This window comes from Salmo salar, chromosome ssa04 (genome assembly GCF_905237065.1).
Source record: "Salmo salar chromosome ssa04, Ssal_v3.1, whole genome shotgun sequence".
Lineage (NCBI taxonomy): Eukaryota > Metazoa > Chordata > Actinopteri > Salmoniformes > Salmonidae > Salmo > Salmo salar.
This window is the reverse complement of record NC_059445.1, coordinates 8,438,189-8,464,801: the sequence shown is the minus strand read 5'-3', so window position 1 is coordinate 8,464,801 and position 26,613 is coordinate 8,438,189. Positions and strand designations below refer to the sequence as shown.

General features: G+C 41.4%; 1 protein-coding gene across 1 annotated transcript; it reads right to left on the bottom strand.

Annotated features, from left to right (window-relative positions):
- Window positions 1-1,080: 1,080 nt before the first annotated feature.
- LOC106602215 (GTPase IMAP family member 9-like) lies at window positions 1,081-10,039 on the bottom strand. The gene is made up of 3 exons (XM_014194724.2): window positions 10,005-10,039; window positions 2,571-2,645; window positions 1,081-2,280 (listed from the first exon to the last, which is right to left on the bottom strand). Exons 2-3 carry the CDS (start codon window positions 2,575-2,577, stop codon window positions 1,382-1,384), a joined length of 906 nt encoding a protein of 301 aa, XP_014050199.1. The 5' UTR covers window positions 2,578-2,645; window positions 10,005-10,039; the 3' UTR covers window positions 1,081-1,381.
- Window positions 10,040-26,613: the final 16,574 nt, after the last annotated feature.

Sequence of the window (26,613 nt, the reverse complement as noted above, 5' to 3'; positions counted from 1 at the left end):
CTGTGGATGTATTTCAAGGCCTACCTTCGAACTCAGTGCTTCTTTGCTTAAAATCATGGGAAAATCAAAAAGAAATCAGCCAAGACCTCAGAAAAAAAATTGTAGACCTCCACAAGTCTGGTTCATCCTTGGGAGCAATTTTTAAATGCCTGAAGGTACCATGTTCATCTGTACAAACAATAGTACGCAAGTATAAACACCATGGGACCACGCAGCCGTCACACTGCTCTGGTAGGAGACGCGTCTCCATGAGATGAACGTACTTTTGGTGCGAAAAGTGCAAATCAATCCCAGAACAACAGCAAAGGACCTTGTGAAGATGCTGGAGGAAACAGGTACAAAAGTATCTATTTCCACAGTAAAATTAGTACTATATCAACATAACCTGAAAGGCCGCTCAGCAAGGAAGAAGCCACTGCTCCAAATCCGTCTTAAAAAAGCCAGACTACAGTTTGCAACTGCACATGGGGACAAAGATCGTACTTTTTAGAGAAATGTCCTCTGGTCTGATGAAACAAAAATATAACTATTTGGCCATAATTACCATCGTTATGTTTGGAGGAAAAAGGGGGAGGCATGCAAGCAGAAGAACACCATCCCAACCGTGAAGCACGGGGGTGGCAGCATCATGTTGTGGGGGTGCTTTGCTGCAGGAGGGACTGGTGCACTTCACAAAATAGATGGCATCATGAGGCAGGAAAATGATGTGGATATATTGAAGCAACATCTCAAGACATCAGTCAGGAAGTTAAAGCTTGGTTGCAAATGGGTCTTCCAAATGGACACTGACCCCAAGCATACTTAGAAAGTTGTGGCAAAATTACTTAAGGACAACAAAGTCAAGGTATTGGAGTGGCCATCACAAAGCCCTTACCTCAATCCTATAGAAAATTTGTTGGCAGATCTGAAAAAGTGTGTGCGAGCAAGGAGGCCTACAAACCTGACTTAGTTACATCAGCTCTGTAAGGAAGAATGGGCCAAAATTCACCCAACTTATTGTGGGAAGCTTGTGGAATGCTACCCGAAACGTTTGACCGAAGTTCAACAATTTAAAGGCAATGCTACCAAATACTAATTGACTGTATGTAAACTTCTGACCCACTGGGAATGTGATGAAAGGAATAAAAGCTGAAATAAATGATTCTCTCTACTATTAATCTGACATTTCACATTCATAAAATAAAGTGGTGATCCTAACTGACCTAAAACAGGGAATTGTTACTAGGATTAAATGTCAGGAGTTGTGAAAATCTGAATTTAAATGTATTTGGCTAAGGTGTATGTAAACTTCTGACTTCAACTGTATATAGAGGAAGCATTAAATATCAAGTAATGAAATCAAACAACTTTTAGAAGGTACAGCACTGTTAGCTACGGACTCTCATTGAGTATTGCATAAATTTACTCCAGCTCCCACTGCAACTCCCAGTGCTGCACCAACTGACATACCAACTGGGCCTCCAAATGTTCCCAAAGCCACTCCGATTCCAGCACCTGTTCTCATGTTGTTAAATTTCTCAGCATTCTTTCTAGCTTCTCTTTCCTGTTTTATCCCCTGCTTCTCTACTTCTTCTCTTAGACACACTCCTTCAAACTTTGCCTTCAGTTCTACCCTCTCTCCACGTATCTTCTCTTCATTCTCTCTCAGGATCCTGTTCTTCTCCTCTTCAATCACTCTCTCAGCCTCCTGGAACATCTCAGTGGTGTAGTGGCTTCCTCCATTCATCTTCACCATCTTGTCTATCTTCTCAAGCAGCTCAGTGACCTGGGAGGGATTCTGATCTTTGTTTTTGAAGACATGATATCCCCCATTACATTCGGCAATGAAACTTTCCAGTTTGGGATTTCCATGCAGGAAGTCTTCAATTGTTACATCATCAAGAAGGTCTCCATGTGTGAAGACAAGCATGGTGTATTTGGATGCTTCATCACCAAATAGTTTCTGGATCATCTTCAAAATGTTCTGCTGCTCTTCAGTGAATCCTCCCAGCTTGAGCACAACCAGGAACACATGGGGACCAGGAGCAGAGAAAAGCAGGCACTGTGAGATCTCTTTCAGTGCCTCCTCCTGTGTTAACTTAGTGTCAAACAAGCCAGGTGTGTCGATGACAGCTACATGTTGCCCTCCCACCATTCCTCTTTTCTTTTTACTTGAGGATGTCACAGAAATAGCGGACATTTTGGATTCAAACGCTTTTCTCCCCAGGATGGCGTTTCCTGTTGCGCTCTTCCCAGATCCAATCTTTCCAACCAGAACAATCCGGACCTCTTTATTTTGTTCTGTTGAATAAGAAGGAAATGTTGTTACTGTAGAAAGAAGTCTAATGTTCTTTCTGTTTGGTCATCTTACAGAACAGCGACTGAATATGATCAGTCTCTATCTTCTTAGACATTGATGGTTTATAGAATATTAACTGTAAGCAAATTAACAAGGGCATTATCTATAAATGAAGTTCCAAGCCTACATTCATTTTATTAAAATGTATTAATAATGTAATAAAACATTATTTTGTGAAAACGCATTAAACAAATAAACCGATTTATCTCTGTCTTGTAGACTAAGTACTCACCGGTCATGTTTGGGTTTTGGAGTGCTGTCAAGCTTTTCCAAGGAACAGTCTTTCCAACCAGAGCAATCAGGGTCTCTGTTGGATGAAAAATGTTGTTTCTTTAGAGAGAAGTGTGATCTTACAGAACAACTACTAAAGCTACATTTTCAGTCTCTCATTGCTTCTTAGACTAATATTCGCATTAGTGTCTTATTCATAATTTTAGGCAATGTTAGAATGATACATTACATTTTCTTTTTTTTGCTTACTTTGTATATTATAATTACCTCGTGCTTTTCTCCATGAGGAGGGGATACAATATAATGTTGTTGAGTCTGTAACTATGTTTGCCAGTGACAGTCTCTTCCCGTTGAAATATTTGTTTTCAACAAAATGTTCATTAATATAAACATGTAATTCCGGTTGATTTTGCAAGATTCGTTTTGTTTGCAGAAAGTGGATCCTTGTGGTTGCATTTCCCTTCCTTTTTAGTCCACATAGGCCTAATAAAATACTTAAAATGGTAGGCTAACCACATCTCTCTCTCTCTCTGTATGGTGACTTAAGGAAGAGTAAAGTTAACTCAACATCTTGCTGAATGTATCTGAACTAACATATCTGCCAGCAGCATACCACTCTGCATCCCACTACTGGCTTGCTTCTGAAGCTAAACAGGGTTGGTCCTGGTCAGTCCCTGGATGGGAGACCAGATGCTGCTGGAAGTGGTGTTGGAGGGCCAGTAGGAGGCACTCTTTCTCCTGGTCTAAAATCAAATATCCCAGGGCAGTGATTGGGGACATTGCCCTGTGTAGGGTGCTGTCTTTTGGATGGGATGTTAAACGGGTGTCCTGACTCTCTGAGGTCATTAAAGATCCCATGTCACTTATTGTAGGATAAAGTAATCCTTCTAACCCCCCCACCCCCCTTAAAAGATTTAGATGCACTATTCTAAAGTGGTTGTTCCACTGGATATCATAAGGTGAATGCACCAATTTGTAAGTCGCTCTGGATAAGAGCGTCTGCTAAATGACTTAAATGTAAATGTAAATTGTAAGAGTAGGGGTGTTAACCCTGGTGTCCTGGCTAAATTCCCAATCTGACCCTCAAAAACCATCATGGTCAGCTAATAATCCCCAGTTTCCAATTGGCTCATTCATCCCCCTCCTCTCCCCTGTAACTATTCCCCAGGTCGTTGCTGCAAATGAGAACGTGTTCTCAGTCAACTTACCTGGTAAAATAACGGATAAATAAAAAAATCTGTCTCTGTCCATTTTGAAAGTGCTGAATCAATAGGCCTACCTCGTTGCAGCTCGTTTGCCTGCACCTGCTTATACTTAGAGCTAAGTGTTAATGATATAAGAACAAACATTGTGAATTTACTGAACATTTTCTGAATTTACTGGATGCTTTCTCAGGTGAGCCAGATTCAGCCGCTTGCGAATCGAAAAAGTTGGCAGTTTACAGCTCGTATGGAATTATTTTGGACGAACGTGTGAAGGTAACCTACTTTTTCAAGTGATCATGACTGGTTGTGTTCATGCCACATTAAAATGTAATACATTTTTACAGTTAAATGACATGTCTTTACGATGAAAACAATTTTAAACACATAGGAGATCACGTGGGGAAAAAATGTGCCAACCTCTGGAAATCAAATGCCTGTCCAACTGATTAGTTCTAATGCCGGCCCTGCACTTCATTATGCCATGTTTGTATCTGATTTATAACAGGTTTTTTATTCCCCTAGGCCTCGGACACAGGCATGAGGCAGAACAGAACAGAACAAACAGAACAGCCAGAGGGATTCCACAAAGAAATAAGAGAAAGAAATATATAATTACAAATCCACATTATATCAATTCAAGTACAGACATGTAGCGACATTTTTTGGGGGACATTTTGTTTTGTATACGTTTTAATGACTCTAAATAGTTTTCCAAATCAGATTTTTTTTTTTTATAAGAAAATGGGCTTTTTCTCCATCATTTTCATTTGTGTATGAAAAATGGTCATAATAAAATAAAGAGATGTATGACATACTCACGTTCAATTGTGGAATCAGTGTAGTAAAATAATATGTCAAACTTAGCAATTTCAATGGTTGTATGCATTTTGAGGCCAAGATATAGTTTTACGTCAGTCCAGAACACTTCACTATATAAACAATGACAGAATAAGTGTTCAATAGATTCAGTTTCTAGTTCACTGCATTCACTGGTAACATCAGGTATATATTTAGAAATCAAGCTATTACACGGATAGAATCTATGGATAATCTTAAAGGAGATCTTCTTTAATTTATTGGTCACCATACATGTCTGTATAGTGACCCAAGCACGGCGCCAGTTTACATCAAACGATGAAGCCCAACAAAATATCCCAGAGGGAATAGACTTCCTGTAGAAAATATCCCTTAATAAACGATTGTTGAATTTCTAATCTAGTAAACCTATGCCATTCACCTGGATATCGCTTACAATAGGAGATATTCCAAATTATGCATTATTCTGGAGTAAAGATTTTATCCCACTAGGTATAGCTTTAATAAACGTGTCATATTCCTTGCTTGAAACCTTAAAGTTGTATCTTTCCATAAATTCTCTCCGCGTAAATAGATTCCCACTAATACTAACTAATTGGCTGACAAGGACAATGTTTTTCGACAACCAGTTACGGTAAAATAACATCTTGTTTCTATGTAATATCGTTATTAATTATGTAATAACATTATTCCATATAAAACATTTATGAGGTGAAAAGTTGTGTTTATACAGCAAAGCCCAGCACATTAAAGCCTGCTGGTGAAAATCCGCCAATGTCACAGGAAGTTTACCCACAATATATGGACATTGTAGTAAAAAATTAAGCCCTCCGAGCATTTGAAAAACAAAATGAGGTATAATATTCCAGAAACTCTGAGGATTTTTTATGTACCTCTTTAACCCAGTTGATTTTTGATATCTGATTGAAGAGAGTGAAGTCTATGACAGCTTCCATATGAAGCTGTACAAAAGTTTATCTAAGGTCCAGCAAGTGGATTTGGGAATGTCAATAGATGAAAAAAGATAGGATGCACAATATAACCACTCAGCTTTGGATAAAAGCACCCTTCCTTGAAGACTTAAATCCCTCCCTAATCATGAGGACATTTTTGTTGACCGATTCCGTAACAGGGTTCAAATTAAGAACATTCACAGCCTTAAGATTTTTGGTGATCTTTACACCGAGGTAGGTTACAGTATCTTTTTCAGAGATGTTACAATCTGCTGGATTGACAGCTCCTTTCAGAACCAACACCTCACATTTGGAAAGATTTAATGCCAAACCTGAGATTTTGGAGAACTGCTTCACAATATCCAATGCTAATCTAAAATCCAGTAAACAGAAATTAGATTCTTAATCCCATTTTTTAAATCATCATGCAATAACAATGAGTAATTTAATTTCCAATAACCACCAGAGTATTTCTTACCATCATTACTGCACATTCTTACAGTCAGCCATATGACTTTATGATCCTTCAGGACTGCAGGCAGTATTTTGACCTCTACTGTGTTGGGCTCAAGACTAGAGGTTATCACCCACAAGTCAATTCTTCATTGTAGTGAACGATCTCTATTACTCCATGTGTACTGTTTCTCTCCAGGGTTTTTAACTCTCGATATGTCAATTAAGTCCAGGCTTTGGCAGAAATTCACCAACTTGTTCACACCAATGTTAGGCCTATGGGGCAATCTATCAGTCTCATTAGAATAAACCATACTAGAATCTCCACCAACTATAATATAACTGGATGGATATTTTCTGCGAAGACTTTTAAGAATTTCCTCAATTTCCTCTAGAAGTAAGTTATTTGGAGGACTAGAACAGTATCCATATACAATACACAAAGCCCAAAAAATGGCACTGCCCCACTGATTTTTCCAATAATTACAGTCCTCTTTGCATGAATGTGTTTCTTGAACGAATACAAGATCTGCGTTGCAGTCCTTACAAAACAAAACAAAAAACTTTTCTCTTCAGCAGGTTTCGTATCCCCCTGGCATTGACTGACATAAACTTCAAGTCCATATAGAACAGAAAGAAAGGTAATATGCAATCTCAACTCTACCCTCTCTATAAAATGTTGCTTCATATTTATGTATTAACAGAAGTGTTAACTTGTAAACCATAACACCACAATTCAAACCTAGAACGCTGATTTTTGTATGTGTTTTCGCGTATCATTTTCTCCAGACCATCGGCTCTTTCGTTTATCTTTGCAGACAGCATCGATTATGTTGACCTGGAGTTCGCGCAAAGACAATTCGTTCTGTGCTTCTTAGGTAGTTATTTCCGAGTTGTAGTTTAGAAAAGGATCTATCGGCAGAAGCAACACTTACATGGATGTTAAATAGAGCTATATTGCCTTTACAACATCAGGGAAACTGGGCAGAAGGGAGTTGTGTTTCAAATTCAGCAGTTCTGTAACATCTTTAGTTGAGCCTCTCATTCTCCGTAGTTGCCGGCATCAACACCTTACGGAAATAGATTAACTGTATACGAAGCTCTGGGGACAAGTCGTCTGGATACTGCCCATAAATTGGCAGATAGAAACGGATTATCATCTGTAGCAGACAACAGTTCTTGCGGGCTGGAACAAAAAAAGCTGTTAGCGATTTCGTTCATACCGGTGAGCCGGCAGCGCAATGGACATATAATAATTTAATCCAGGTCAGAGCGTTGGACTAGTAACTGAAAGGTTGCAAGATCGAATCCCGGAGCTGACAAGGTAAAAAGCTGTCGTTCTGCCCCTGAACAAGGCAGTTAACCCACTGTTCCTAGGCTGTCATATGAAAATAAGAATTTGTTCTTAATTGACTTGCCTAGTGGCTCAGTTGGTAGAGCATGGTGTGTGCAACGCCAGGGTTGTGGGTTTTATTCCCAGGGGGGCCAGTACAAAAAAAAAAAAAAATGCATGAAATGTATGTATTCACTACTGTAAGTCGCTCTGGATAAGAGCGTCTGCTAAATGACTTAAATGTAAAATGTAAATAAAAACAAGAATGCTTTCACTATAGCAATATGTTGAAATGATATTTCAATGGAAACAAACCAGCACCAAACCAGTGAGTTTTCACTTCAGGCTGATGAAATCATTTTTTTTGTCAAATTAGTTACCTGGCTAGTTGACAATACATGAGCAAAAACCTTATCACACGAAAAAATACAACACTTACACTGACATTTGATTAACTTCAACCTCAACCAGTTTAGATTTAATCCCTAAACTATATTTAAAATTGATTTAAAAACAATGGAGCAACAAGATAAAATGTGATCTTAGTTCAAAGTAAAACTTAAACTTAGTTTAGAAGAACGATTACAATTAGGAGTAATTTAAAACTAGGTTTAAAGTTTAGTGCAACAAGATTAATATATAAAGCTTGATTTAACCTGTTGGGGCTCGGGGGCAGTATTGAGACATTTTGAAAAAAATATGTGCCCATTTTTAACTGCCTCCTACACCAACTCAGAAGCTAGGATATGCATATTATTAACACATTCGGATAGAAAACACTCTGAATTTTCTAAAACAGTTTGAATGGTGTCTGTAAGTATAACAAAACTCATATTGCAGGCAAAAACCTGTGAAAAATAGATCAAAAAAAATGTGAATTTTGTGACTGTACTATTTAGTGTCATTGTTTTATAGATACCATAGTGAGAAAGGATTCATTTCGCAACTCCTACGGCTTCCACTAGATGTCAACGATCTTTATAAAGTTGTTTGAAGCGTCTATGATAAACAGAGAGCAAATTAGAATCCAAGGAAGTTGACATGTCATCACTTCATTTTTTTGCGCCTGCGCATAAATCTGAGAAACGTGAGTTTGTCATCATTTTTTATCTAGACATAGAATAGGTTGTGTGAAAATATTACTGATGTTTAACGTTAAAAATGGACCAAAAGATTAATGCTAAACAACATTTGACATGTTTGAACGAACATAAATAGATTATTTACTAGGTTTTTTTAGCTTTTCGGCGTGATTTTACCAGCCCCACACCACGTTTTGTGGGAGCATAATGAACGCTAAGTACTTGGTGTTATTTGGACATAAATTATGAACTTTGTCAAAAGAAACCACATTTGTTCCGGACCTGGAATGCCTTCCGGACCTGGGATCCTGCCTTCTGATGGAGATAATCAAAGGTAAGGGGGTATTTACAATGTTATTATCGATTTTAGATGATGCTAACTGTATAGCATAGCCTGTTGTTCTTAGCATAGCACCCCGTTTATTGCAAAATGTGATTTCCCAGTAAAGTTATTTTGAGATCTGGCCATTCGGTAGCAATTACGAGATGATAATATATTATTCTTTGAATGACAATATTATAATTTACCAATGTTTTCGAATAGTAATTTTGTTATGTTCACCGGAAGCATTTCAGAGAAGAAAAAATCTGAATTTCACGCTACTGTAAAATGCTGTTTTTGGATATAAATATGAACTTGATGGAACAAAAAATGCATGTATTGTATAACATAATGTCCTAGGAGTGTCATCTGATGGAGATTGACAAAAGTTAGTGCATAATTCAAGCTGGTTTCTGCTTTTGGTGACGCCTGACCTTGAATTGAAAATGGATGTTTGTACTTTTGTGGCTATGTACTGTCCTAACATAATCTAACTTTATGCTTTTGCCGTAAAGCCTCTTTGAAAATCGAACAATGTGGTTAGATTAAGGAGATGTTTATCATTTAAATTGTGTAAAATAGTTGATTGTTTGAGAAATTGAAATTATTAGATTTTTGATGTTTTGAATTTCCAGCCTTGTTAGCAATCCCGGCTCGGGGTTCATTGCTAACCTGTAGCCCCAACAGGTGATTTAACGCAGTTTTAGAGTTAATCCATGTTGGTGCAATCCACCCTAAATCTCAGTCCATCCATATCTCAGTCTATGAATTTGCGAGTGCTTACATTTCTCCAGCTCCAGCCCTTAGCTTTTTAGCATCAGTGGTGAGGAGGACGCTTTGTTATCGTTTCAATTAAGGATTCCAGGTTTAAAAAAGGTAAGAGCTTTTATAGTGCAGGCAGAAAAATTATAGAATTCAATGTCAGAAATCAATTAAAGTGCAGTATGTGTAATAAGTCCACATTAGTCCCGTTTTAGGAATGTGCATAACGCCTACATCATAATGCCTTCATCATAATGCTGATATAATAATGCATTCATTTCCAAATGACATGTATTCATTAGTTACTCTACCGTTACAATAAGGGTATTATAGAAGGATTTGTATAAAATGAATTGTTGTAAAATAAAACTTTTCACAGATAATAAACTTAATCATACTTCATTTTGTTAATGTCCATTTGGAAAGAACACCCATTTGTTGCACCAAACATGCAAAAAGAATGTGGTTCAGGCTTATGTCTTGTATTAGTAACTTTTAGACGTCCTTACCTTTGCCTGCTGGTTGAGGTGGTTATCTAGAGTCGATAGTTTCAAATTGGAGACGCCGTTTTTAAAAGAGGGGGGGGAAAGGTGGCTCTGTGATTTTATGAAAGCGGGGGGCCCAGCAACAAAAAAAAACTCTCTATCATAAACAGACTATTTTGATGGGATTAATTATACTTCGCTTAAAACACAGTCGGTGTGTTCGAAGCATAGAATTACTCTAAATGTTTATAGTCTACGGTTTGGACTTCACATTGCAGTAATGTGTATTTTAAAGCTGCCATTTACTATGGGTTGGGTTTGCACGGAAAGACACTGGACTGGAAATGTTTAAAGTGTAACAGTGCAAAAGTTGAATAAAGTGTTTAATAAATGTTTTATATATACTGTATATGTTTTCAATGAATTTAGCAGCCATTGTTTACTGTTCATTTTACAGTACCGGATGGATTTAACAATAACAAGTGGTCAAGTGGTATTCTTGGTGTCATTTTAATTTACAGTGCCATGAAGTAACTATGAAATTAATATGAACTATTTATGCTTAGCCATTCATCATGCTCCCGAGGAGGGAATGGGAGCTGTATTGGTAGTATTACTGTAAAGGAGATGGACAGTCATGCTGTAGTACATGTCTTAAGTAGCCTGACCTTACTTATTCTGTGACTGAAAATGCTTTAAATATCACATGTAATGTTACAAGGCAATTTAGTTTGGTATGCAGTCCCTTACATACAATCATCATTTCACAAGAGTTTTGTCTGTGTAAAAACATTTTTTTTACATAACAAGCTATTTGAATGCATTAAATTAATGATGAACTGCCTATTCCTTGAACAACTACTCAATAATGGTGCAGTACATTCAATTGTTTTGGGCATATTATAACATTTACGGTTGACAGAACCTTCAAACAAGAAGGATATACATTAGTTCAACCAGTTTGCCATCCATTCAAACATGCACCATGTTCAATCAGTCTTGTGATTTTTACTTTTTTTTAAACTTTTGTTAATGTTTGATAAGGGGGGAAATGCAAAATACATTTTTTAAAAGCATCAAATAGCCTCAGTTTTATTTACCACTGTCAGATTGATCCACAAGGCAACACTGAAACGTTCAAGCCATTGGTTATACGAAGACATAGGCATGTAGCCTAGTGGGAAGAGCGTTGGACTAGTAACTGAAAGGTTGCAAAGATTGCAAGAAAGGTTGCAAGATCGAATCCCTGAGCTGACAAGGTAAAAATCTGTCGTTCTGCCCCTGAACAAGGCAGTTAACCCACTGTTCCTAGGCTGTCATTAAAAATAAGAATTTGTTCTTAACTGACTTGCCTAGTGAAATAAAGGTAAAATAAAAGATACAGTATATGGAACCAGGGGTGGTTAACTATAGTGTACATTCATAGTTTGGAGATGGAAGTGTGTTTCAGTGTGTATGTGCTTCAGATGAAATAATACTTTCTCTCTATCATCAGAACTCTCAAACTGCCTACATTGATACTTGACTCACTGAACTTGAGGCTTCTAACATGGAGTGACAGCATAATCATCTATAACCAACTACATGCAAATTACCAGTATAATCTCCTATTACCAGTATAATCTCCTATGCTCTATTTACAATAACAGTGCTGGTGACAAATCACAAAACATCCACCAATAATAATCACACTGCTTCTTTATCAGTTTGTGTAAGTTTATATTGATCTAAAATTACACACATATATATATATATATATATATATATATATATATTAAACAAATCCACCAGTACTGGATTTGTCTTGCTTTTTAAATGTAACTGTGTGTCTTTCTGGTAAAACCCAACACCCATTATCTAAAACAGGAGAGAATGCTCTTAAGACTCTTCATATTCAAAAGAAAGTCAACCAGATGTCTGACATGGTATCCACCCCCACATTTCTTAACCAGCCTCTGCAGATTTCTATCCTCTGAGATAAACTCATCTATGGTTGTTTCTGTCAGTCTTTCCCCATAAGTGAAAAGCACTATTGTGTCTCTATCTATGATATGGGGTAATCCATGAGCAACACTGCAGATGTTGACAGCAAGTGGTCATCATTCACGACATATGCTACTAGGTCTTCTACTGTACTGTGGTAGAAAGTGTTGACAACAGAAAAATACTATAAATCAATAGTTCAAAAGAGGTAACTTATCTTTGGCCGGCTGTCATATTCAAATAAATAAGTTGATGATTTTTTGACAATGATTTTTATCCAATAAAGTAGGTAAGGTTATAGACATAAATTTAGCTCATGACTGTGCATGCATCCATTGCATGATCAATGTTCCAACCGTGAAGTGCAAGCCATTGATCCGGGGCCTATCACATGTGGATGCAGGAAGAGATATATTTTGATTTCTAATATCAGATACCTATATGAATGAATAGGCAGGTCCATGTTAATTCTGGTATGAGGAAATGGGCTATCGGTTTCATAAAATGTATGAATCCTTTTCCTTGTTATTTTTATGGCCTCTTCTATAGTACTATAGTAATATACTAATAACATTTGATTTGATTTGAATATGCACTGTTGCCTGACAGGCTCTCTGAGCACCCTCACAATCGGATGCATCCGGTATTCACTGGAAAAGGAAGATAGCCTGTGATGCGACGTCCGCTTTTGGACGAGAGCCTCACTGTTAACAAGGAGGGAGTTCTATTATACTGACCCGGGGTAAACCGGGCTTCACGTCACCGGGCAAAAGCGGTGAGGGAAGAGCGCCTAGCTCAAATGGAGCCATAATATCAACAAAACAGCATGAAGAATCATTCAGGAACATAAAACATGTTTTTTTTTTATCCAATTTTCAGTCGTTTTCCTTGGGAAGGCTGGTTAAGCAATATATGTTTCTTTATGAACTGGGTGGTTCGAGCCCTGAATGCTAATTGGCTAACAGCCTTGGTATATCAGACTGTATACCACGGGTATATACCACATTTATTTATACTGCTCTAATTACATTGGTAACCAGTTTATAATAGCAATATACCTTCGCTAAGGGCTGTATCCAGGCAATCTGCATTGTGTGGTGCTAAGAACAGCCCTTAGCCGTGGTATATTGGCCATATACCACACCCCCTCATGCCTTATTACTTAAATAAAACACTTAGGATTCAGTGTCATCACAACTTATTACTAAGCTTGCTTGACATTCGTCACTTTTGTTTTCAGCCGACTTCACCGTCGGCTTTGACCGTGGCACCCAGCTCACCCTGGCAAGGCAGCCCTGTCTAACTAAACCCGGTTTACACATTAATCGAATCCCCTCATGGTGACACTCCATCTTAACTCCTCCTCCACATGTACTGGATTGGTTGAACTGTGCAGAATAGAACCCCATCAGTTTTTTATTCTTCTCCTCAAGACCAGGAAGTGGGGCATCCCGCTCAGGTGTTTCTGTTACGCCTGCTACATTAGGTTATTCCCAGTGACAGCATGCCATTGTTTAAGAACGTTCAATGTCCAGAATGTTCAAAAGTCCTTTGTTGATCAAATGAAAAACAATACTATGGGGCCTGGTGAAGGGTTTCCTTCTCCATGACTTCTTGTTTCATATACAACCTTTACATTGAAAATGTCATATTGTCATATTGTAGGTCTACATTCACTGAGTATAGCAAACATTAGGAACACCTGCCGGCCCATGTTGACTCCAATGCGTCCCACAACTGTGTCAAGTTGGCTGGATGTCCTTTTGGTGGTGGATCATTCTTGATACACATGAGAAATTGTTGAGCGTGAAAAACCCAGCAGCGTTGCAGTTCTTGACGGTGCACCTGGCACCTATCACCATACCCCTTTCAAAGACACTTAAATATTTTGTCTTGTCCATTCACCCTTTGAATGGAACACATACACAATCAGGGTTGTCAGGTCAAGCCTACAATTCTAGCCGAATGACTATTCAAAACCCGCAACAAGGCCTGAAAACTAGTTTTCACAGCTAGAGAGGAGTTGCCACATTTAGCCAATAAACCTTTTTTCCATAACGTCATCGAGCGAATTAAGAAGAAACCTCTGCACGAGCTCAGCCATCCACACCTTTCCATTTACACCAGAGATCTGTATATAATGACGAGATGCTACTGTCTCCGCCCTAAAAATAGGAGTTGTTGTCTCAAAGGCGGGAAGGCAGGCGACAATGTTAAAAATAAACGCAAAGAAACTAATTGGGCTTATTTTGGACAGATTTTGGCGAGATTGAAACCTCTTGCTTCGCCTCTTTCTCCCAAGTCCCTCCACCTACCACTCACAACACCAAAGATGAGAGATCACTTCTTCCTCTGACAAACGGTTTCAATTCGCTGTTTGCATTTGAGGTTTGGTCCAAAATAATCGGTCATATGGACACTTGAAACACATGGAGATATTATTGTACTGTAATAGAGGAAAAGTTAACCTTTTGAACCATGCCCTGGGGCTCCAGAGTGACACAGCAGTCTAAGGCACTGCATCACAGTGACCAAGGTGTCACTACAGACCCTGGTTCAATCCCAGGCTGTATCACAACCAGTCATGATCAGTAGTCCCATCAGGCAGCACACAATTGGCCCAGCATCATTCTGGTTTGGCCGGTGTTTTATTTTTTTATATTTTTATTTTACCTTTATTTAACTAGGCATAATTTCACAAGCTCTGAATTCATTATAATATTTCTGACTGTTTTTAATGCAGTGTATTTGACCTTTAATTTTGAGAAAACATTTTTGTTAAATCTAGATATATATCGTGAATTGCACAAAAAAAAAGAATCTACATATGAGTTTTAGGCCATATCCCCCAGCTCTTACCCTCACTGCGGAAACATATCCTCATGAAATCATGTGATTTTAAATCTCCCGTACCTGCCACCGCCCCTACTATCACCATTCCCATCTCTCCCATCACCCCTCCTGTCTCTCCTATCACCCCTCCTGTCTCTCCTATCATCCCTCCTGTCTCTCCTATCACCCCTCCTGTCTCTCTTATCACCCCTCCTGTCTCTCTTATCACCCCTCCTGTCTCTCTTATCACCCCTCCTGTCTCTCTTATCACCCCTCCTGTCTCTCCTATCACCCCTCCTGTCTCTATCACCACTCCTGTCTCTCCTATCACCCCTCCTGTCTCTCCTATCATCCCTCCTGTCTCTCCTATCACCCCTCCTGTCTCTCCTATCACCACTCCTGTCTCTCCTATCACCCCTCCTGTCTCTCCTATCACCCCTCCTGTCTCTCCTATCACCCCTCCTGTCTCTCCTATCACCCCTCCTTTCTCTCCTATCACCCCTCCTGTCTCTCCTATCACCCCTCCTGTCTCTATCACCACTCCTGTCTCTCTATCACCACTCCTGTCTCTCCTATCACCACTCCTGTCTCTATCACCACTCCTGTCTCTCCTATCACCACTCCTGTCTCTCCTATCACCCCTCCTGTCTCTCCTATCATCCCTCCTGTCTCTCCTATCACCCCTCCTGTCTCTCCTATCACCACTCCTGTCTCTCCTATCACCCCTCCTGTCTCTCCTATCACCCCTCCTGTCTATCCTATCACCCCTCCTGTCTCTCCTATCACCCCTCCTGTCTCTCCTATCACCCCTCCTGTCTCTATCACCACTCCTGTCTCTCCTATCACCCCTCCTGTCTCTATCACCACTCCTGTCTCTCCTATCACCCCTCCTGTCTCTATCACCACTCCTATCACCCCTCCTGTCTCTCCCATCACCCCTCCTGTCTCTCCTATCACCCCTCCTGTCTCTCCTATCACCCCTCCTGTCTCTCTTATCACCCCTCCTGTCTCTCCTATCACCCCTCCTGTCTCTATCACCACTCCTGTCTCTCCTATCACCCCTCCTGTCTCTCCTATCACCCCTCCTGTCTCTATCACCCCTCCTATCACCCCTCCTGTCTCTCCTATCACCCCTCCTATCACCCCTCCTGTCTCTCCTATCACCCCTCCTATCACCCCTCCTGTCTCTCCTATCACCCCTCCTGTCTCTCCTATCACCCTTCTTGACCCTGCCATAGTTATACATTCCTGAGACATAATAAATACGGGCCCTGAGTTGAGTCTGCTAATGCAGCACATTCTTTAGATTTGACATACAGTTTGCATATTCCACAACAACAACAGGGAAAGTGAAAGATGAAAAGAGGAATGTATGGTGAAAGAAAAGGAGAAGTGGAAGAGTGGTCAGGATTATAAGGACTCCCTCTAACACTCCACTGTGGTATCATGTGACTTATTTGAAGTCCGATACCATTTCTTGTAAAACAGATTATCTTTCCTGACCTGCAGTAGGCACCACAAGGCCTTACAATAAGCTAGCTATTCACCCTACCAACGGCTAGCTACAGTAGCCACTCTAAATTAAGCTAGCGACCCTACAAGCTAGCTAAAATGGGTCCTATCCTCAATTAGCCATGGATGGAGATAGGGATTTGGACTTGTGCTTGTACTTAATTCTCCGTACTGGCCAATGATTATAATGGTGATTCTAATCTAACCATTAATTCATACATTTTTGTGCCCCTGGATGGAAGTTCAATGTGTAGCTAGATGTTGAAGGCTAATATTAACTAGCTGACGTTGCCCATGAATGGAAGTTAGGCTAGCGATCAATCATTTTATCCAGGTAGCCTAGGAGAACAAATTAAAAGCCTGTACTGTATGACAGAGTGATAGACTGTTTCGTTAACATGAAAGAGAGGAGGATGGTATTGGAGTCTCTCTACAAGTAGGGTGAGTCAACATGTTTTCCTACTTGCACGAACGCGCACGCAAACACACAGAAATCAGAACCATGGACAGCAACATCATATTTAACTTACGTTGATTGGACTAAATTTGTTTTTGGTATCTTTTAGTCGTCACTGTATTAGACTAAGCAGGTGATTTGATTATGTTGAAATGTTGAAGTGTAAATGGTGCCGGAATAGTGGAGGCAGCTCCTGTTTTCTTTGCGACTTGCGGTAACTCTCTGTGGTTCTAAATCAATAGTAGTTTAGTTATTTAGTGGTCCTAAAACATTACCACGCTTTACCATGCTGTAGGTCATGTAACTGTCTGTTACTGTACATGGAATATGCTTTGTGGACTTCACTGGACAGAGGTTGTTATGCGGTTTTGTGATGAAACAAAGGTGTGGTTGAATTTATTCTGCCACTGTGTCTTATTGTCTCGGCCTTATGCCTATATATCACAGTCTCAAGGTTAATGAATTAACAGGTTATAGGGCTTTTTTGGGGGGGGTTCCCTAGTGATTTGACCCAAAACACCGTTACAAATACAAACACGCCAGCGGGCCACACTGGAATGGAATAAAACAGACACCATCTCAGCTCCATCCTCCCAGGGCACACCAACCTTCACACATCATGGGGATTTGTAGACTGACCCAAACGCAATGTATATATCAGCCAAGCCCTGCCCCTAATTGCAATGAGTTGCACCTGGAGACAGATACATACACCTGGGTTAATGAAGACATGCACATCACACATGTAAATGTAAACTAACACTGTATAGCCTCAACACATGGTTAAACTGTACTTGTTTATATCATAGATGGTCAGTCCTTGTAGTAGCCATAGCTCTGTCTATGAATTTGAGAGTGGTTACATTTCTCCAGGCCTGTTCCTCATTTCTCTACCAGAACAGCAGCGGCAAGTGCTTTGCTATTGTTTCTTTTAGACATCAACTGGTATGTTCAGATTGAATAAAAACAGTTTAGATGTGGTTAATGGTGGTTATGAGGAAGGTAAAGAACTGAAACCATTGTTGTGTTCCAGGTGGTAAAGAGCACATAGTCACCCATTGTTTGTTTAGTGCATCACTGTCTCTCAGCATACAGACACTTCAGTTAGATGGAACTTTTGTGTAGGTCTTTTTAACAACGCTGGACATGCATCTTGTTGACGTTCATCGTAGGACACCTCACATTACACACCCTCACTGCCAAAACATTTTTTCATGAAATCATGTGATTTCACATCAGACATCCCTGCCACCATCCCTCCTATCTACCTTCCTGTCTCTCCCATCACCCTGCCTGTCTCTCCTATCAGCCCTTCGTCGCTCCTATCAGCCCTTCGTCTCTCCTATCACCCTCTCGTCTCTCCTATCACCCCTCTCATCTTTCCAATCGCCCCTCGTCTCTCCAATCACCCCTCCTGTCCCTCCTTTCACCCCTCTTGTCTCTCCTATCACACCTCCCGTCCCTCCTATCACCCCTCTCGTCTCTCCTATCACCCCTCCTGTCTCTCCTGTGTCTCCTATCACCCCTCTCATCTCTCCTATCACCCCTCTCATCTCTCCTATCACCCCTCTCATCTCTCCTATCACCACTCTTGTCTATCATATCACCCCTCCTGTCTCTCCTGGATCTCCTATCACCCCTTTCGTATCTCCTATCACCCTTCCCTCCTATCACCCCTCCTGTCCATTCCTATCACCCCTCCTGTCTCTCCTATCACCCCTCCCGTCCCTCCTATCACCCCTCCCGTCTCTCCTATCACACTTCCTGTCCCTCTCCCATCACCCTTCCTGTCTTTCCTATCACCGTTCCTGTCTCTCCTATCAACACTTTTATCCCTCCTGTCTCTCATATAGTCTCTTCTATCACCCCTCTCATCTATCACCCCTCCTACAACTCCTGTCTCTCATATCACCCCTCCTACCACTCCTGTCTCTCCTATCACCACTCTCGTCTTTCCTATCACCCCTACCGTCTTTCCTATCATCTCTCCCGTCTCTCTTATCACCTCTCCTGTCTTTCATATAACCCCTCCCGTTCCTCCTATCACCCCTCCCGTACCTCCTATCACCCCTCCCGTCCATTCCTATCACCCCTCCTGACTCTCCTATCATCCCTCCCGTCCCTCCTATCACCCCTCCTGTCTCTCTCCCATCACTCTTCCTGTCTCTCCTATCACTGTTCCTGTCTCTCCTGTCACTGTTCCTGTCTCTCCTATCACTGTTCCTGTCTCTCCTATCAACACTCCTGTCCCTCCTATCACCCCTCCTGTCTCTCTCCCATCACTCTTCCTGTCTCTCCTATCACTGTTCCTGTCTCTCCTGTCACTGTTCCTGTCTCTCCTATCACTGTTCCTGTCTCTCCTATCAACACTCCTGTCCCTCTTGTCTCTCATATTGTCTCTCTTATCACCCCTCTCATCTATCACCCCTCCTACCCCTCTTGTCTCTCCTATCACCCCTCTTGTCTCTCCTATCACCCCTACCGTCTCTCCTATCACCCCTACCGTCTCTCCTATCACCCATACCGTCCCTCCTAATTGACAGTGTCATCATATGATCAAAAGGCTAAACAGATCCTAGATCTGCACTTCTCCTCTGAGACGTGACAAATACGAGCCCTGACTTGAGTCTGTTAATGCAGCACATTCTTTAGATTTGACATCTATTTTGCATATTCCACAACAACAACAGGGAAAGTGAAAGATGAAAAGAGGAACGTATGGCGAAAGAAAAGGAGAAGTGGAAGAGTGGTCAGGATTATAAGGACTCCCCCTAACACTCCACTGTGGTACCATGTGACTTATTTGAAGTCAAATACAATTTATTGTAAACAGATGATCTTTCTTGACCTAAAGTAGGCCCCACAAGGCCTTACAATAAGAAAGCTATTGACCCTACGAAAGGCTAATTAGCTTCCCTGCAATAGGCTAGCTAGCAACCCTATAATAGGCTAACTAGCTACCCTTACAACAGGCTAGCGAGTGAGCCTACAATAGGCTAGCTAGCAACCCCACAACAGACTAGCCATATAGGGCCTTTTTTTCTATCAGTGTGGATAGTTATTCAGGGTCTTGTGTGGGAAATGTAGATCTCAATCTTTCTCAATAGGTATTTCTGCCAGTCAGCTATTTTTTAAGGGGAACTTCACACGTGTGTTTTTGCTTGTTTTTTTAGGTCTAGGCCAAGTTACTGTGAAAGCACTCTGTTAGGCCAATCCTCTGAAAAGGGCTACGTCTCAATCAGTTATTTCTGGGATTTCTCGCATCCTATCCCCTCTCCTCCTTGTCAACCGTATTAGAAGAGAAGGTCCAAGGTCCCTCCACTTGGAACATATTATCCAATGAGTTTTGTGAATGGGGCGAGGAGAGAGGATGTGAGGACTGAAGGAAAGATTAATTGAGACAGAGCTATGATCTCCACAGTTTCAGATATTTAAAAGGGAAATTCAATTAAAACATAATATGATCGAATATGAAGGGGGAAGAAAAACTTCCACATAGTGTATTATGACAGCAACAAAAAACGGTGTATTTAAAGTCTCTTAGTACAACAGAATATACACATACATACCATTACCTATAGTCATTAACTCTCATTATCTTAGCACAACCGATTGCACATGACATCTACCTACATGAACTATTACACAACTCTATAGCTCTATAGCTATTACACACCTCTATAGCTCTACTCTATTACACAGGAGGAGAGAAAGCTCAGATCCTTAGATCAGCCTTTCTTAAAGTATGGGTCGCGACGTGTCAGAGTAAATGTATAATTATTTTATTGATTACTGGAATTGATTTGGCCAAGTGCAACTGCGCTCACTGTTCAGTGCGCTCTCTGCTTAGCAACGCTCTCTGCTTAGCAACGGTCTCTGCTTAGCAACGGTCTCTGCTGAGTTTAGCAGCTGGATGTGTGGGAGATGCCCGTGTGTTTCGCGGTTTACCGGATCTTTTTTCTGCAGTTTTCTTGAAGATCCCTCTGCGACCCACAAGCTGCAGCGCTGTCGGTCAGCAGCAGATGATGCCTTGTCAGCCACTGACATGTCATTCCCATTCGCTATCACTCAAGTTCTGACTGAGCTCAATCGTCATGAAACGCAAATACAGCGATGAGTTTCTCTCTCTTGGTTTCATACAAATAACGAGGCGCGCCCACAATGTGTTTTGTGCGGGGAAGTGCTTAGTAATGAGTCTCTCAGAACGAACAAGTTAATATAATGACACGTCCTGACCAAACATCCACAGAAATAAGGGAGTACTCTCTCTCACAGTAGTAGATCTGACTTTCTCTTTCAAACAATCCCCTGGGCTTGTACACACCTAATAGTCAACGTTAGCCAAAGCAAGCTAGCTAGCTACTGATAGTGCAACCGTAAGTATCAATACAGATGAAAATGAAAATTGATCAGACCTACTGTACATTTTACTGTATAAATTATTGTTGAAAACAAATCTAGATTGGAACTGTTGCTGTTAAAATGCAAGTGATTATTTTTATTCTGAACTTGAATAAACTGATTGAAGCAAGATGCTTTTTATTCCAGTTCAGAATAAACAAATATTTATAGTATTTTAACAGCAGCAGTTCCAACTTAGACTTTTTTTCAACAATACTTTCTACAGTAAGATGTACAGTAGGCATGATCATTTTTCATCTGTACTGTTACTAAGGGTTGCACAATTAAAAACGGAGCCTGTGTGTGTGTGTACTGGTATTCATCTGTGTGATGTGATCAATCAGTTTATTCGGGTTCAGAATAAAATTATTTATTGTATTTTAACAGCAACAGTTCCAACCTAGACAGATATGAGTGTTTTTAATGGGGAAAAATAAACATGAATAGCCATTTATATGGGTCTTGAAATTAATTGTTATTTGTTTATATTGCATTTGTTTCAGGCATAAGGGCAATGGAATGCACCAATATTTACGCATAGCTGTATATTTTCATAACCTTGTGACCCAAATAACATAGAAATTCTAATTTGGGTCCCAGGATGAAAAAGTTTAAGAACCCCTGCTTAGATACAGGGACAGGGTCAAAGGTGGCCCTCTGGTGGATGCAGTACTAACTGCAGATACAGCTGTAGTGTTGGTGACGGAGACCTGGGTGGATGTAGTACTAACTACAGGTACAGCTGTAGTGTTGGTGACGGAGACCTGGGTGGATGTAGTACTAACTGCAGGTACAGCTGTAGTGTTGGTGACAGAGACCTGGGTGGATGTAGTACTAACTGCAGGTACAGCTGTAGTGTTGGTGACGGAGACCTGGGTGGATGTAGTACTAACTACAGGTACAGCTGTAGTGTTGGTGACAGAGACCTGGGTGGATGTAGTACTAACTACAGGTACAGCTGTAGTGTTGGTGACAGAGACCTGGGTGGATGTAGTACTAACTACAGGCACAGCTGTAGTGTTGGTGACAGAGACCTGGGTGGATGTAGTACTAACTACAGGTACAGCTGTAATGTTGGTGACAGAGACCTGGGTGGATGTAGATGAACAGTTTAGTATAGATAATTATCAAACTCAAGTTACAAATGCTGGTAAATACTAAAATACATTAAAATACAGTCAGCAAATAAATCGCAGCACCCCAATCACCAAACTACTTCCTGCAGATACGGTCGATTGAGACTCAGACCATGCAAAAAAAACAGATCTCTAGTTTAAACTGACAGATTTTGAAGTTTTTATTATGTTCATTGGATTTCCCGCGGGGCTGTATTATTAATACTATGTCTACTGTAAAGGGGAGTCATGCTGTAGTTCATGTCTTATGTAGCCTGACAGGCAGAAATACATGCCCTCATTCAGGAAAATATTACATTCTTGACTCTCAAAATGTGCAATACCCAAGTGCATCTTTGTGGTCATCACTTAGAGTCACAAGCAAAACCTATGTACATTCTGTAAGTAGTTAAGCTAAAGGACATTTCTGAACATCCGATCCTGTAAATTGTAAGAGGAGATGTCTGGTGTTCTCTGTCTTGGCTAAAGAGCTTGGCTGCCGTCCAGTGTTACCGGGTAAAATGTGTTTTTTTTTGCCTTCTTTTTCCATCAAGGCCAACTTTCACCCCCTGTCAGTTCTTGAAGAATTCTTTCTACATTTTTGATGCCTTAATTTTGAGTGCCCTCGAGTGGCTGGGATAATATGGTTCATCACCTTAATTTGTCACAGTAAATTGACATGATCAGTTTTAAAAACACTTCGCATTGTACAGTCTACAATATAGAAAACTTTATATATACAGTAGAGGTCGACCGATTAATTTCCATGGCCGATATATAGGTCTGATTTCAAGTTTTCATAACAATCGGTAATCTGCATTTTTGGACGCCGATTACATTGCATTCCACGGGGAAACTACGTGGCAGGCTGACCACCTGTTACGCGAGTGCAGCAAGGAGCAAAGGTAAGTTACTAGCTAGCATTAAACTTATTTTATAAAAAACAATAAATCTTCTCATAATCACTAGTTAACTACACATAGTTGATGATATTACTGTAGGTTAACTAGCTTGTACTGCGTTGCATATAATCAATGCGGTGCCTGTTAATTTATCATTGAATCACAGCCTACTTCGCCAAAAAGGTGATGATTTAACCTCTTGACGTTACCCTAGGATAGGGGGCGCCACAGCGCATTTTGGAAAAAATTCGTGCCCATTTTCAACGGCCTACTAATCAGACTCAGAAGCTAGGATATGCATATAATTAATACCTGTGGATAGAAAACACCCTAAAAGTTTCTAAAACTGTTTGAATGGTGTCTGTGAGTATACCAGAACTCATATGGCAGTCAAAACCCCGAGACCGATTGAACCAGGAAGTGGAATTCTGAATTGTGGACTCAACTTCACGTCGTCGCCTATTATTCACACCGTGAGATATCGTTTATTGAGCACATCCTATTGCTTCCACAAGATGTTGCCAGTCTTTACAAAGTGTTTTGAGCCTTCTACTGTCGAAACTCAGTGAATGAGACGCGTTGGAAATTGGTCACAGCGGGAGGGCCATCACCATTATGACGCCGGCGGCCCTGTCTACCCCCACATTTGGAAAGGTTTTGAAACACAATGAAATCATCCCCCTCGAATCTTATTGGCTCTCTTGTTGAAACAGGCCCTGAAGATTTATGTTATACAACGTTTGACATGTTTGAACGAACCTAAATGTGAAAAAAAGTTATTTTTTCGAAACTGCTGTGACGCGCACGGCAGAGTAGTTGGATACAGCATTCAGACGCGCTAACAACAGAAAGCTAATGGAACATAAAGGATGGACTTTTTCGACCGAAAATACATCTGTTGTGGACCTGGGATTCCTGGAAGTGCTTTCTGATGAAGACAACTAAAGGTAAGGGATTATTGACAATATTATACAACATTAGATGTGATATGCGATTGTTCCAAGATGGCGCCGAGCTGTATTTACTAGCTCATTTTCTGAGTATCGCATCCCCTTTTATCGCTAAATGTGATTACCCAGTAAAGTTATTTTTAAATCTGGTATGACAGGTGCTTTCAAGAGATATTCATCTATAAATCTTAGAATGACAATATTACATTTTAAACATGTTTTCGAATAGTAATTCAGTAAATTGTAGCACTGTTTCATCGGATGCTTTTGACGGGAAAATAGTTAGTCAACGTCAGACGCCGATGTAAAATGCTGTTTTCATATATAAATATGAACTTTATTGAACAAAAGAATGCATGCATTGTGTAACATGATGTCCTAGGTGTGTCATCTGATGAAGTTTGTAAAAGGTTAGTGCTGCATTTAGCTGTTTTTTGGTTATTTGTGATGCATGTGGTTGGTCGGAAAATGGCTATGTTGCTGCTTTTTACGATGGACTCCTCTAACATAATCTAATGATTTGCCTTTCCTGTAAAACCTTTTTGAAATCGGACGACGTGGGTCGATTCAGGAGAGGTGTATCTATAAAACGATATAATTTGAAGAAAAAAAAAGAAAAACATTTTTTTATTAAATTTTGTTATGCTAATGGCGATATAGGTGGAAAAGGGCTACCTAAGTATGGCTCCCAATCAGCGACAACGATGTACAGCTGTCCCTGATTGAGAGCCATACCAGGCCAAAACAAAGAAATACAACACATAGATAGGGAACATAGAATGAACATAGAAATAGAAAATATAGAACATACATCAAAACCCCGAAAACACACAAAACAAACACCCCGTGCCACGCCCTGGCCAAACTACAATAACAAATAACCCCTTTTACTGGTCAGGACGTGACAGTACCCCCCCCCCCCAAAGGTGCAGACCCCGAATGCACCTGAAACAAAAACTCACAAAACAATAACCCCAAACTAAAGGAATGGAAGGGAGGGTGGCCACCGTCAATGACGGTTCTTGTACTACACACCCCCTTCGCAATCCTCCCCCCTACGGAGGTGGCTCAGGAGCGGGACGCAGACCCCGCTCCACCACTGGCTCACCCCACTTTGGTGGCGCCTCTAGAGCGGAGTCCCTCGCCGCCGACCCCGGATGGCGGACCCTCGCAGTGGGCGACTCTGGCAGCGCCGGACAGACGGGTGACTCTGGCTGCGCCGGACAGGCGGGCGACCCTGGCTGTGCCGGACAGGCGGGCGACCCTGGCTGCGCCGGACAGGCGGGCGACCCTGGCTGCGCCGGACAGGCGGGCGGCCCTGGCTGCGCCAGACTGGCGGGCGACCCTGGTTGCTCCGGACTGGCGGGACTAGCAGTAGGCCTGACTCTGGGCGCAGGCACAGGATTCACCAGGCTGGGGAGACATGCAAGAGGCCTGGCTCTGGGAGCAGGCACAGGACTCACCAGGCTGAGGAGACATGCAGGAGGCCTGGCTCTGGGAGCAGGCACAGGACTCAGACTGGGGAGACATGCAGGAGGCCTGGCTCTGGGAGCAGGCACGGGATAGACCGGGTCTTGAGGATGTACTGGAGGTCTGGAGCGCACAGCCTGCACAACCCGTCCTGGCTGGGTTGTAACTGTAGCCCTGCATGGGCGGAGTGCTGGCACAGGGCGAACTGGGCTGTGCTGAGGCATGATGGCTGCCGTGCGTAGAGCAGGCGCAGGGTAGCCTGGGCCTAGGAGACGCACTGGTGGCCAGATGTGCTGAGCAGGCATACTCCTACCTTGCTGGATGCCGACTCTAGCACGACACTTGCGGGGGGCTGGGATGTAGCGTACCGGGCTATGAGCGTGCACTGGAGACACCGTGTGCTCTACCGCATAACACTGTGCCTGACCAGTACCACGCCGCTTCCGGTAAGCACGGGGAGTTGGCTCAGGTCTAACGCCTGACTCCGCCAATCTTCCCCGTGTGCCCCCCCAAAAATGTTTTGGGCGGGGCTGCCTCTTCACCTCCACCTGCTTCCCCGGCAGGCTGTTGCAGTGGTCCAATAGCTGTTCCCAAGTCCAGTCTATTCTTCCCTCCAATTCCTCCAGCAGCTAGGATGCCATCACCTCCCGAGCACGCTGCTTGATCTACGCCTGGTGCTGCTCCCTTCCACGCTGCTTGGTCCAAAGGTGGTGGGAAGTTCTGTAACGTCCGTCGTTAGAATGAGACCAAGGCGCAGCGTGGGTTGGGTTCATCATATTTTAATATAAACGGTGAACCAGCAAAAACAAGAAGCAACACAACGAACGAACAGTTTCGCAGGCTACTAACAGCAATGTGAAATCAACTTCCCACAAAAGACAGGTGGAAAAGGGCTACCTAAGTATGGCTCCCAATCAGCGATTGAGAGCCATACCAGGCTAAAACAAAGAAATACAACACATAGATAGGGAACATAGAATGAACATAGAAATAGAAAATATAGAACATACA